At 36.3% G+C, this 13,959-nt stretch overlaps 1 protein-coding gene across 1 annotated transcript; it reads left to right on the forward strand.

Moving 5' to 3' along the window:
- Positions 1–6,553: 6,553 nt before the first annotated feature.
- Positions 6,554–13,680, forward strand: LOC126482094 (dynein axonemal heavy chain 12-like). The gene is made up of 3 exons (XM_050106070.1): positions 6,554–6,652; positions 7,242–7,481; positions 12,323–13,680. Exons 1-3 carry the CDS (start codon positions 6,554–6,556, stop codon positions 12,509–12,511), a joined length of 528 nt encoding a protein of 175 aa, XP_049962027.1. The 3' UTR covers positions 12,512–13,680.
- The last annotated feature ends 279 nt before the right edge of the window (positions 13,681–13,959 follow it).

Genomic DNA, 13,959 nt, shown 5'->3' on the forward strand with positions numbered 1-13,959 from the left:
GTCCCACATGACAATCAATTTTTCAGCTCCATTAGCTATCTGAAAAATTTCTTTTATCTCCTCAATCTCTGTGGAGTTAGTTGGCATATAAACTTGTACTACTGTGATGGGTGTGGGCTTCATGTCTGTCTTGGCTACAATAATGCATTCACTATGCTGTTCATGGTGTAACTCATCTGCATTCCTAATTTTTTAATCATTATTAAACCTACTGTTGCATTATGCTTAATTGATTTTGTATTTATAACCCTGTATTCACCTGAGTAGAAGCCCTGTTTCTCCTGCCAATGAACTTCACTTTTTCCCACTATTTCTGTTATCCCATTTATATATATCAAAAGGTCCTAATACCAAGAAGGAGTTGTGTGAGATGACCAGAGATTAGCATGTGTGTTTCTATGTCTGAAAGATGATGTCTATTCAAATTTTGGTGGAGCTGAATAAGACTTGCACTAGTAGTGCCTCTGTGAGGATGCAAATCAGGTTTGCTTTAAATATGCGCTGCATTGGTCATGAGTGTTAGTTACCTTTGAGACTGGGCATAGTGAGTTTATGGTAGTCAAGATGATGAAGACACCTTAATCAACAGCTCACTGTGTTTGAACGAGGTCATGAAATAGGGCTACGAGAAACTGATTCCTTCTGCAATAGTGCAGATAGACATGGCAGGATTGTACCCACTGTACATGAGTGCTGGCAGCAGAAGTCGCACAAGGTACTTTCACAAGAAGACCAGTCTTCAGATGGACACATTGCACTACCAAGAGGGATAACTGTCATATTAGACTTATGGATGTGATATATCATGTTGCTTCTGTAGCAGCAATTGTAGCAGCAGGGGCACCACAATGACACAACAAATCAGTTACTTCAATGACAGCTCCAAGTCAGAAACCCTGTAGCATGCAGTTCACTGATCCCAAACCATCACCATTTGTGACTTCACTGTTGTGCTGCCATTCATGAACAGCATTCAATGGGGTGTTTTGCAAAAGCATAACACTTTCCCACATGCTGCTGAAGTAATTCAAAATTCTCCACAGTGTATTGACATGTTGCCTTCGCCTTCTCAAGCAGCAGATCTGTCTCCAGTTAAGAACATATGGGACATCATTGGACAACAGCTCCAGCTTCATCCACAAACAGCATTAATCATCCTTGTATTATGATTAGTTGCAACTGGCATTGAACTCCATCCCATAAACTGACATACAGCACCTGTATGACACTATTCGTGTATGTCTGCACGCTTGCATGCAACCTTCTGGCAATTACACCAATTATTAAGGTATCAGCATTTCACATTTGGATTGGCTTTTCTTGGGCTTGTGAACTTGCAACGTCAAATCATTTAATGTTACCTAGACAAATGTATTCCCTAAATTTTATTACTCTACATTAATTATTTCTTGGTATTGGGGCTTTTTTCACTTCATACTAGATACCATGCATACTTTTAGACACTAGCAAATTAATACAGTCTTCTCATATGGAAATTGTTGTCTCACTCAAAGTGCGTTTAGTGAAACGTAACCACTTTGATGCATCTACCATATTTATGCATATCGATCACCATGCAAATAGCTCATTACTTATTTTACTTATTTATTTATTTATTGTTCTGTTGGGACCAAATTAAGGAGAAGTCTCCATGGTCATGGAACGAGTCAATACATGAAATTATAACACGATAGTAGAAACAGATAAAATGAAATATAAAAAAACATATTCAGGAGACAAGTCATAAGTTTAAATAAAGAAAATCAACAATGTAACACTGGAATTTGCTTAATTTTTTAGCTCTTCCAGGAGCTCCTCGACAGAATAGAAGGAGTGAGCCATGAGGAAACTCTTCAGTTTAGACTTAAAAGAGTTTGGGCTACTGCTAAGATTTTTGAGTTCTTGTGGTAGTTTATTGAAAATGGATGCAGCAGAATACTGCACTCCTTCCTGCACAAGAGTCAAGGAAGTGCATTCCACATGCAGATTTGATTTCTGCCTAGTATTAACTGAGTGAAAGCTGCTAAATCTTGGGAATAGGCTAATATTGCTAACAACAAATGATATTAAAGAAAATATATACTGTGAGGGCAATGTCAGAATTCCCAGACTATTGAATAGGGGTCGACAAGAGGTTCTCGAACTTACACCACATATAGCTTGAACAGCCCATTTTTGAGCCAAAAATGCCCTTTTTGAATCAGAAGAATTACCCCAAAAAATAATACCATATGACATAAGCGTATGAAAATATGCGAAGTAGACTACTTTTCGTGTTGAACTGTCACTTATTTCAGATACTGTTCTAATGGTAAATAAAGCGGCATTTAGTTTCTGAACAAGATCCTGGACATGGGCTTTCCACAACAGCTTACTATCTATCCAAACACCTAGGAACTTGAACTGTTCTGTCTCGCTTATAATATGCCCATTCTGTCTGATCAAAATATCGGTTCTTGTTGAATTGTGAGTTAGAAACTGCAAAAACTGAGTCTTACTGTGATTTAGCATCAAATTATTTTCCACAAGCCATGAACTTATTTCATGAACTACATTATTTGATACTGTTTCAATATTACACACAAGATCCTTCACTACCAAGCTGGTGTCATCAGCAAACAGAAATATTTTTGAATCATCTGTAATACTAGAAGGCATATCATTTATATAAATAAGAAACAGCAGTGGCCCCAGCATCGACCCTTGGGGAATGCCCCACATAACAGTGCCCCTTTGGGACTGAACATCACAACCACTCTCAATATTGCTGAGAATTACCTTCTGCTTTCTGTTCTTAAAGTAAGAGGCGAACCAATTGTAAGCTGCTCCCGTTACTCCATAATGGTCCACCTTCTGCAGTAATATTTTGTGGTCAACACAGTCAAAAGCCTTCGTTATATCAAAGAAAACACCTAGTGTTCACAACCTTTTATTTAATCCATCCAAAACCTCACAGAGAAGGGAGAATATAGCATTTTCAGTTGTTAAACCATTTCTAAAACCAAACTACATTTGACAGCAAATTATGTCAATTTAAATGCTCCAGTAACTTTGTATATACAACCTTCTCGATAACTTTAGCAAACACCGATGGCATTGAAATATGTCTAAAATTGTCAACATTATCCCTGTCTCCCTTTTTATAAAGTGGCTTCACTACCGAGTACTTTAATCCATCAGGAAACCGACCACTGCTAAAGGAAAAGTTACAGATTTGGCTAAGTACTGGGCTAACATACATAGAACAATACTTCAGTATTTTGCTAGATACCCTGTCATTTCCATGAGAGTTCTTGGTCTTTAGTGATTTAATTATTAACTCAATTTCCCTCTTGTCAGTATCATGGACGAGCATTTCAGGTAACAGTCTCGGAACACTTTTTCTAGGAGTGCTATATGATTCCCTGTTGGGGCTAGGTTTCTATTTAGTTCACCTGCTATATTCAGAAACTGATTATTAAATACTGTACATATATGCAACTTATCAGTAACATGGACATTCCCACTATGCACTGATTGTATATCCTTGACCTGTCTCTGCAGACCAGCCACTTCCTTTACGACTGACCATATGGTTTTAATTTTATCCTGAGACTTAGCTATTCTATCTGCATACCACATACTTTTTGCCTTCCTAATAACATTTTTAAGCACCTTACAATACTGTTTGTAATGGGCTGCTGCATTTAGATTTTGCCTGTTTCTAACATTTTTATATAATTGCCCCTTTGTTCTACAAGATATTCTTATCCCTCTAGTCAGCCACCCAGGCTGCCTGATTGTGCTAGTACCCTGTTTTGAATGTTCTAACGCAAAGCAACTTTCAAAGAGCATGAGAAAAGTCTTGAGAAAAGCATTATATTTATCACCTACTGTATCAGTGCTATAAACATCTTGCCACTCTTGTTCCTTGATAAGGGTTACAAAGGTCTCTACAGCAACTGGATCAGATTTCCTAAGCAGTTGATAACTATATTTAACATGTGTTGCAGTGCAAAAATCTTTTAGAGTTAAAATTTGTGCATCATGATCTGAAAGGCCATTCACCTTTTTGCTAACAGAATGCCCTTCTAGTAATGACACTAATGAGAGATTCAGCTACTTATAGATATGTCTTACAGCGTCAACATCTGAGCATTATGTTCATTCCAATCTGACTGTTGCACAGGTTTTGTAAATACTAATTTCCACTACTACTCTAAACACTGATTCTATCTCTGTATAGGTTTCAGAAAGATGTGTTTGAAAATCATCCTGAGCTACATTAAAGAGAAACTTGCTTCATAATAATCTGTTCCATTTGAATCACTCATTTCATTTAAAAATTTAATGACAAAGTAAGTTTATAGTATACTTTGATAGGCAGGATTTCCCCTCCATTTAATAGGTGCTAGGATTCCCCCTTCGTTTTTCATTAACTACATATATCCTTACTTGGCTTTTAAAGCCATACTTACAGTTAATTGTTTTCATTATAATTCCTTGCAATATGTAGAGAAACATTTAAATTTAACTTAAACAGAAATGTAACTTTGAAACAAAAATAGTGAATTTGTTTGTTGAGCTGTAGGAGTAATTGATAGTATGTTGTGAATAAAGATAACTGTTTTATACTTTTTTGTTTCTGAAATTATGTGTTCACCTGTTATCACACTACATTAAACCTTGCAACTTTTATCACTGTATCATCTTTCTGAATCCTTAACATCACCATTTGGTGTGTCCTGTAACATTCTTTTCCTTTTGTACTAAAAATGGTTTACAAACCAATTAAGCACATTACTCACTAAAGTGTGTGTATCTATATTGGCAGAAGAGTTTCTCTGTATTTTGGTTAAATAAAAATGTGAGGGTGCCACTTTTATTCGGAATGAGCTCCTATCTCATGGTTAAACTGTTACAGATTAAGTGTTTACAATTCATCAGGCTGACCATAACAATCTAAGAAGCAAATTTTGGTGTACCTGTGTATAGGACAATGCAAAAGACTTTAAAGAATTTTGTGACCACAGGAGTGACTTATGAGCTAACAGATTTCTAATTTCTGAGTTCCACTTGGAGCTATAGAAGTAGATGTTTTCTATTACTGTTTAGCATTTACTGAAATTTACTGAGAATTATTACTGTAAATGGTTTATGATTGATAGTACAGGGTGGCATATGGGAGACAGACACTTTTTAAATATGAATACTTTGTCAATCTTAAAATTAATGTATGTTTATCAACATTAAATCCAAGCTTACTACTTACCTTTTAATGTAAGCCAGAATTATTTGTGAAAAATAATGTTGTCAAGCTGATGTCCATTGTTTCAAATGCACAATTCCCCAAATCCTCCTTCACACAGTCCATTGTCTCTTCAGAGATGGCAGCAATTTCTTGAATGATTGCATTCTTCAGCTGGTCAAAATTTCTTAGTTTGTGGTTAAAGACATAGCTCTTGATGTATTGCCACAGAAAAGAGTCACCCGCCAATAAGTCTAAGAGATCTGGGAGGCCAAGAAACATTGCCAAAACGTTAGATAATCTGTCCAGGAAACATGTCGAAGAAATGCCATTGAAGTGTTCATGGTGTGTGATGTATGGCCTTCCTGTTAGACCCAAACACATTTTAAAGTGATTCTTCACTGTCTCAGTTTTGGTTTCAAGGATGTTTCAAGCATATGAAAGTACTGAGTGGAATTATCAGAGACTGTGGCTCGGTTTTCTTTGTGAAAAAAAAGAAGAAAGAATCGTCCAATGATGATGAAAGAGGCAAGAGCACACCAGACTCTGACTTTTTTGGCAGTGTAAAGGACACTGGATAAGATGTGGATGCTCAGAAGCCCAGTAATGCATATTCTGTTTTAAATGAAAATTATCTTCATCACTCATCACTAAAACCACATTATCACTTAAAATCACTTTTATCCTACAAGCAAAGTCTTCAGGTACAGCAAAATCATTTGGCTTTGTTTTTGCATAATAATGGAATTTTAATGTATGCAAAATTCATCTAAGAAATTCACAACTGATTCCTGGCTCACTAGCGTGACATCTAGCTGGTCATACTGGACTTCTGACTGTCACTTTACTGGGCATCTGGCATCATTGCACCATGTCTTAGGCTTGTATGCTTCTTATCCATTATTTTCCCAATGAAGTGTCCACCCATCTATGGCCTGTGTTATGGCTCAGAACAACTCTGTGTTGATTGAGATTAAACTGTATACAAAACATTTTCTGCCTAGTTGTAAAAGACTGTCGTAGATGAATAAACGGTATTGCAAGTCCCACTGCTCCATTGTAATTGAAACAGCATCTTGTGTGGAAAGGAACCATCCCCACCATGATGTTTTCCCATCACCGCATTCTCAGAACTACGCAGTTCAAAGCTGACTGTCTTCTGTGTGTCACCCTGTACCACTACTAACACTTCTTCTTCCATAAAACATGTAGTTTGTCAGATCTGTAGTTTTGCTCCAGAAAGGTGACACTTGTGACAAAAGAAAATGAACAGACATAACATTATTGAATCCTAAACTCACATTCAATTGAGTTGTGTGATTAGCCATGAATTGGGTTATTACATTTTATTTTTTTATACACCTCACTATTTACTGGGTGTATAGTTTTCCTTTGTTATTGGTCATGAATGTCAGTATCTTCAGTGTAAAATAATAAGCTGATCACCTAAAGTTTTAGTGTTTTAACAGGTGTATCTCTGGAAAAAACTTATATTTCTGGGTTTGAACTGTAAGCTTTGTATTTGTGGTGTTTTACTTATCTGCTAAGCCATCAAACTGCATCTCAGCAAAGTGTATTTTTTGTGTTTTGTAACTGTCTTTTTAGATATAGTTATTTTCAGATGTTATTGACAATGGGACTTTGATATTTGGTGTTAACCAACTGAAATTGTACTTCATGTATGTTGTCAGTAAGATGCCAACACTACCATAGTACACAAATCACTCTGACAAATCCACGAATTCACAGTTGTCCTTTAGATTGATTTATCTGTGAAATCATTGCTTGCACTGTAGTGTAATCTGTCTAATACTTCAAAATAACACATCTACAGTACAGTCCTGAAACTTGAATTTCACTGAAGCAGAATCTGTGTAGCACTCTTGCAAACAGAATTTACTGGATGTTATATGACCAAGGACACTTTTTTAGGATTTTTGTTGCTCATATTCATTAAGATAACCATCAGCAATGTTATTAGATTCCATTTAATACTCTGATATTCTTCTTTCAGTTTTTCAAGGGTGTGGCAGTATCAGGTGCTTGGATATGTTTGGATAACTATAACACAATTGCTGTAGAAGTAATATCTGTTCTGGCTCAGCACACAAGTGCAGTTATCCATGCTCTTCAATCAAATATGAAAGCGGTCATTTTTGAAGGTCTTGAACTTCCTTTGAAAACCACTGGATTTCTGTGCATTACTGTGGATGTACAGTGTGAAACATGCTCTGCATTACCTGCAAACTTGAGGGTATTGTATGATTTGTAATGCCTTATATTAACTTTTGGTATCTGAGATTTGTAAATAAGTGTCTATGAAAAATTGTAGTTGTAATTTATGTTCTTATCTTTCAGTAAACTAATGAATACTTTTACAGGTTTCACACATAGCTGTATAATTTATGTTGTTGGAGTGTGAATTATTTGTTTCTTGTAATTTTCAGTCCCAAATAATTTATGATAATAGAGTACTTGAAGACTGTGAAGCATACAGCTCAAATTTCATAAGAAGATATTCGAGTAACTTATGTTTTCAGTTTCATACTCCTTACTAATGTTGTGCTGGTAGAAATTCATGAACACTGTTAAAGCCTTTTTGAAAAGATACAATGTTGTCTTCTTTGTCTGTCTGTGTTGTGAATTAGTTGAGTGGGGTACAGAGATCTTAATTTTTTACAAATGTATTAGTTGTAAATTAAGTGGAATAAATTTCAGTACATACCATAGCATCATTCATAGTTACGGTTGTGAACTAACAACATTTCTTCACTTCTCAGTCCTTTCCTTAATACTCGAGAGAGAGAAATCTGAAACTGCAAAACATGAAGGTTTTCTACCATTCCTCATTTTCCTCTATTCATTGTGCTTGTAGCTTTGTTATCTGTTTTCAGTGATATTTGCTGAATTTATCTCTAAGATTCGTACATAACTTTTATTTTATTTACATTTCCTTGTCTTGTATTGATCAGTTTTTTGCTTTGTCATCCCCATTGTTTCATCATGTTCTTTTTTCTGTTTCTGTTTATTTTTCTTATTTACATAGTATTCACAACATAAGTTAATATACACTTATGCATTGACCCAAATGCTGCAGATGTATGTTTAGAAGTGAAAAAGTGATTATTAGGACATAGAATCTTTAGGTAATCAACATAACTGAAAAAATTATCTTAATAAAACTCATATGTATTCATTAGTGAACAACTGGCGACCTTAAAATTTAAAGATTGATGCTAGTGCTTTGTAGACACTTACTGCACTATATGCTACAATGTTATTGCAACAAGCAGATAACGTTTACGAAACCTCCAGGCCATCCATTAATGCATATCTGTTCTTTTATTGTCACATTGCATGAATCAAATTCCATAGATCCATGGAAAGGGAACTCAGATTCAAAGATGTATGTTTTATGGTAAACTGACATTGGCAGCAGGAGAGTGATTTCTGAATTTCAGAAATGTAATCTTCTTACTAGAGAACTTTTATTTGCCAAGATCGCAATAAATACATACATAGATAACTAGTTTCATCAATTTAAACTGCCATTTTCAAATTTGAAAAAGTAATAAAATTTTCTTTTTTAAATATTGAATCAGTCTAATATTCAATATTCTTTATGGAAAATCCAATATCACTATAACAAACAGAACATGCCAGAGGTGTTGAAGAAGATGCACCAGTGTAATGCAATATATTGTGCAATAAAAAATTTGTGGTACAAACTCAGAAAAATTCTGACAAAATAAATGGACTGTAGGTTATTAGGGTGTAATACCAGATGGCAGCAGTCTTTTACACAGTAACATAGGACTATAATACATACATACTGCGCTTGTCTGTATTATACATCCAAAGATGACATTAGTCTAAAAGTGGAATTTAAAACAATTGGAGTGCAGTTTCTTATGTTAAAAAACAGGAAATGACAGTGCTGATCAGCTGCGGCAAGAGTATAACTTAGGAGCATTGCAACATATAATGCAAGTTAATCAGAACATTTTTCAAAACAATATATAAACATTTTACAAAATTCTATGATTAAAAGCAAGAAATAAAGGTGTACTACACTGTGGAGCCTTTCAGGAGGTGGTTTGCCTCAGTTGTTGAGACAATATTGTCCTATATTTGAGCATAACATATACAAACATTTGCAGTGTTTTCACATACATCAATAGAACAGCAGTAAAATACAAATAGTGTTCATGCTTTTTGACGAGTTCCATACAGTATGGAGCACACCTATGATCCAAACCTGCCAACGGAGGGCTACAGAATTACAGAGAATATGCCTATACAACATAACAATATGAGAGAGGGAAAGTTGCTACTCACCATATAGTGAAGATGCTGAGCCATGATAGGCACAATAAAAAGATTCACACAATCATAGCTTTTTTGCCCATTAAGGCCCTTGTCAGCAGTAGACACAACAGACACACACACACACACACACACACACACACAAATGCGTGCAAGTGCCCACACACACACACACACACACACACACACACACACACACACAATGCAAGCGCAACTTGCACACATATCTGCAGTCTCAGAGAGCTGAAACTACACTGCGAGCAGCAGCACCAGTGCATGATGGGAGTGGCGACTGGGTGGGGGTAAGGAGGAGGCTGGTGCGGGGAGAGGTAGTATGGTGGGAGTGGCGGACAGTGAAGTGTTGCAGTTTAGATGGAGGGTAGGAGAGAAAGTGCAGAGTGGGGAGGGGGTAAGTAGCGGAAATGAGAGAAATAAAAATAAAGGAAATTAAAAGGCTGGGTGTGGCGGTGAAATGACAGCTGTGTAGTGCTGGGAAGGGAACAGGGAGGGGGCTGCATGGGTGAGGACAGTGACTAACAAAGCTTGAGGCCAGGAGGGTTATGGGAACGTAGGATGTATTGCAGGGAAAGTTTCCACCTGCGCAATTCAGAAAATCTGGTGTTGGTGGGCTGTGAAGCAGTCGTTGAGATGAGGGGTGTCATGTTTGGCAGCATGTTCAGCTGCAGGGTGGTCCACTTGTTTTTTTGCCACAGTTTGTCGGTGGCTGTTCATATGGACAGAAGCTTGTTGGTTGTCATGCCTATATAGAATGCAGCACAGTGGTTTCAGCTTAGCTTGTAAATCACATGACTGGTTTCACAGGTAGCCCTGCCTTTGATGTGACAGGTGATGTTAGTGACCGGACTGGAGTAGGTGGTGGTAGGAGGATGTATGGGACAGGTCTTGCATCGAGGTCTATTACAGGGGTATGAGCCATGAGGTAAGCGATTGGGAGCAGGGGTTGTGTAAGGATAGACAAGTATATTGTGTACCACCATCTGAAATTCCACCGTCTCAGCCATCCAGTTTGTCCCTAGGCAGACTATGTAAGTCTGCCTAGATTTTATAGAGCTGTGGTGACAGTATACAACTTTGTCTGACTCCTTTTTTCACATCAAAAAACTCAAGAGTATTCTCCATCCACCTATTTGGTTGCGGTATGACTGTTAATGAAGACCATTTACTAATGATACTAGGTGTTCTGGAACTGAAAATTCATTGAGCACATGGAAAAATTGTCCCTCATGATGTAATCAAAGGAATTTTTTATAATCTAGACAACAAATGCAGACAGGGGCACAAAAATAAAAAAAATGCAGTTATCTGTGGCAAATTCGTGTGTCCCTCTCAGGCACCTATACCTGTCACAAAACCAGCAGAAATCTAAGATTGCAGAAATTTCTTTAGCTATTGACTAATAATATACAGGGGAACTCTCCTAGCATGCGATATTAATGCTGTGGCTCATTAACTGGAGCATGTATCTTCTTTCGTGAAGAGGAATTGGAACAGATGTAGTCCAGTCTTTAGGCCATTCACCACTGTTTCATGCCATATTACACATTAATTGCAAAGCACGTATGCCTTCCTCCATATATCAGTCAGCATTTCTCTGGAAATGCCATCTATACCTGAGGCTTTTTTGCTTTCAAAAGCTTTATGGCAGTTTCGATTTCACTGAATTGAGTATCAGGTTCTCTTCCTCAGTGTTATTTCCTTTGCAATACAAGGTTTCATAGTGTTGTTTCCACCTAAATATTGACTCAATAAGAATATGTTATGACATAAATAAACTACAGTTCACTATTTTCAAAAAGAGTTATTTGGAAATCCTTAATATCTTAACCAAACCAAAAAGACCACCTAAAGGAAGAGTGAGGAGACGACACTGGAAGACGTGCAGCAGCAACATGAAGGCATGCAGCTAAATATGATAATGCACGTAAAAGCCAGGAGTAGTTCTTTATACATTAGTGAATGTCAAATTCCAGATGATGATGATGACCTATACATTAACATCTCTTTCCCTGTGTGCCTCAGCCCAATCTACCTTTTGTATGTACGGTAGTGTTTTGGTAAAACTTATAGAGGGAGACCAAGGCTTGAATCTTGACTATAGTAAGCAGTTGCAAATGAATGTAGTTTTTGGTAGTTATACATAGATGGAGAGAGTTTCACGGGATAGAGTAGTGTGATGAGCTGCATCAAACCACTCTTCAGACTAAACAACAACAATTACAACAATAACAGTGATAACACAGCTGAAAGAGTTTTGTGCGGGAGTAAGATGGCTTTGATGTATGTTAAACTTTCAGTGTTATCCTCTGCAAACAGCAAAAATCTGGAAGTGTTAGTTAATATGTTGCAAACATTAATTTGCAGCCAGGGTGAGTGAGTTGGTCATGACAATTGTGGTATGAAATACAGAAGTGTGAAGCCTTATGGTACCCAAACTTGTGATACAACTTATCTGAAATGCACCTTGTGAATATGGTCAGGGAATTGTAACAGCAACATTCTTTGACACATGAGTTTGAGGGCTATGTTAACTTTGTTTTGTATTCCTCCCATTCATACATAGACTAATAACATGGCTTTCTTTATGTAAGAATACTGGTAATTTTTTCAGTCATATGTATATTAATTTTGTTGTGGGCATCACAGTCTAATAGCATTAAACAATAGTGTTTTAGGACACATTCAGACTACTTAATATATTGCATTTAATTGTAAGTGAAAATTGTAATTCAGGTATTACTAATTTTTCAGGTTTTCCTCCGAGGTGTAGCAACAGTTATTCCTGAATGGTCACAAATTGCACAAATATTGTTATTTTCGTATGGCTATAAGGAAGCAGGAAGTTTGGCACTGAAGTTAACAACTGTGTATAAGTTGTGTGATGAAATATTTTCATCACAAAAACATTATGACTTTGGTTTGTATTTCTGTCTAGTATAATGCAGTAATCTTTGAAATATCAACTTATTTGCTATTTTTGTATAAATTAGGTGTGATGTTTATGAAACATCTGTTGTTTCCTGTAACTGTTGTTAACTTTGCATTATAGGTTACAGATGTTACCCTATGAGCTTTGTCAATAATATTAATTAGTGAGTCTAATTGAAATGACTATATAGGTGAATGCTGATGACAGTTTTCCCTGTTTATGTCTTTTTATTTTTTTCTGGCATCATGTGAGAAAAATGAAGGAACAGAAGTGCCACAGGATGACAATTACGTGCCTGATGTAAGGATGTCACTGCTGAAATTTGTGTCACATAGAAGATATGTGGCATAAGATATATGTCTGTCTCAGCTGCTGAAACTAGTGGTTTTTTACTGGACAGAGGTGTCTAGTGTTTATGTAGATCAAAAATGTTCTGTTTACTGCATCAGTGCAGCATATCTTGAATGTAATATTTAATGAAAGGGCGTTACTGTAAGTCTATTCTAACAAACTGGTCTACAGTTGTTTGTCTCATTTCTCCCATGTGTACAATAATTCAACACCATTAATTTACTTGTATCAGGCCATCAGTTTCTGTTAGCAGATAAACAACATTAAAAGTGTCATATAAAAGAGAAATGCAGTTGATGAACCTAATAAATTTGAGACAGGTTCGATAACCTGTACTTACCTCCAGTTGGGGAATGTGCAATAAAGTGGCCAGTTTAAGGGAAACTGAATTTTTACCAACCATTGTTTAGTGACACGAGTTTGCCACTTAATTTTTTTGGATCTACTCATCTAACATTTCACACTGATGAAAAAATATGTATTGAATAGGACCTATAATAATTTTTCTGAAACCTTGTATAGTGGCCACTATCTGAAGCTTATGGGGTGAAGTGACCAGTACACACATATGTACTCCAAAAGTGAATAGCAAACCTCTTTCTACTTGCCATCTTCCTTTAAGTGCAAATACAATTGTGTCCTTGGTCTGCAGTGTTAATGATTCATCTACATTACAGATGCACTGTCTTAAGAATATCAGAGAACTTGTCTGTGCTGGCCTTACTAAAAACTAATTGGTAATCCATTTAGGTAGGTTACCAGATATTAATATTAGAATCTTGTTTTTGCTTGCCATCTCCAACTCTTTGCTGAAATGATGTAATATTTTGTGCCAACTGGAATGCCAATCTGTAAATTCATAAAATCACTTTTCCATTTCAAAAACATAATTGAGATTTCTTGTTCTTGTTTTTTGCTGAAGACACTCCATAAGCTTCCCATGATTTTTTTTTGCCACCTATTGCATCACTATTCTTTTCCCTAGAGCTCTTCTTAATAATCATCAAAAAGATATAGAATGACAGACAATAGCTGTGTATGTGAAGGGATTAGAAGTAAATCAGTAGTATAATGTGTAATATGTGGAAGTAACTAGTTGATTTGTGTT

Source organism: Schistocerca serialis, chromosome 5 (genome assembly GCF_023864345.2).
Source record: "Schistocerca serialis cubense isolate TAMUIC-IGC-003099 chromosome 5, iqSchSeri2.2, whole genome shotgun sequence".
NCBI lineage: Eukaryota > Metazoa > Arthropoda > Insecta > Orthoptera > Acrididae > Schistocerca > Schistocerca serialis.

Coding starts and splice junctions, on each gene's coding strand:
- LOC126482094 (XM_050106070.1), top strand. CDS start 6,554: ATGAATTGGGTTATTACATTTTATTTTTTTATACACCTCACTATTTAC. Junction 6,653..7,241: donor TGAATGTCAGTATCTTCAGT/GTAAAATAATAA, acceptor TTCTTCTTTCAG/TTTTTCAAGGGTGTGGCAGT. Junction 7,482..12,322: donor CATTACCTGCAAACTTGAGG/GTATTGTATGAT, acceptor CTAATTTTTCAG/GTTTTCCTCCGAGGTGTAGC.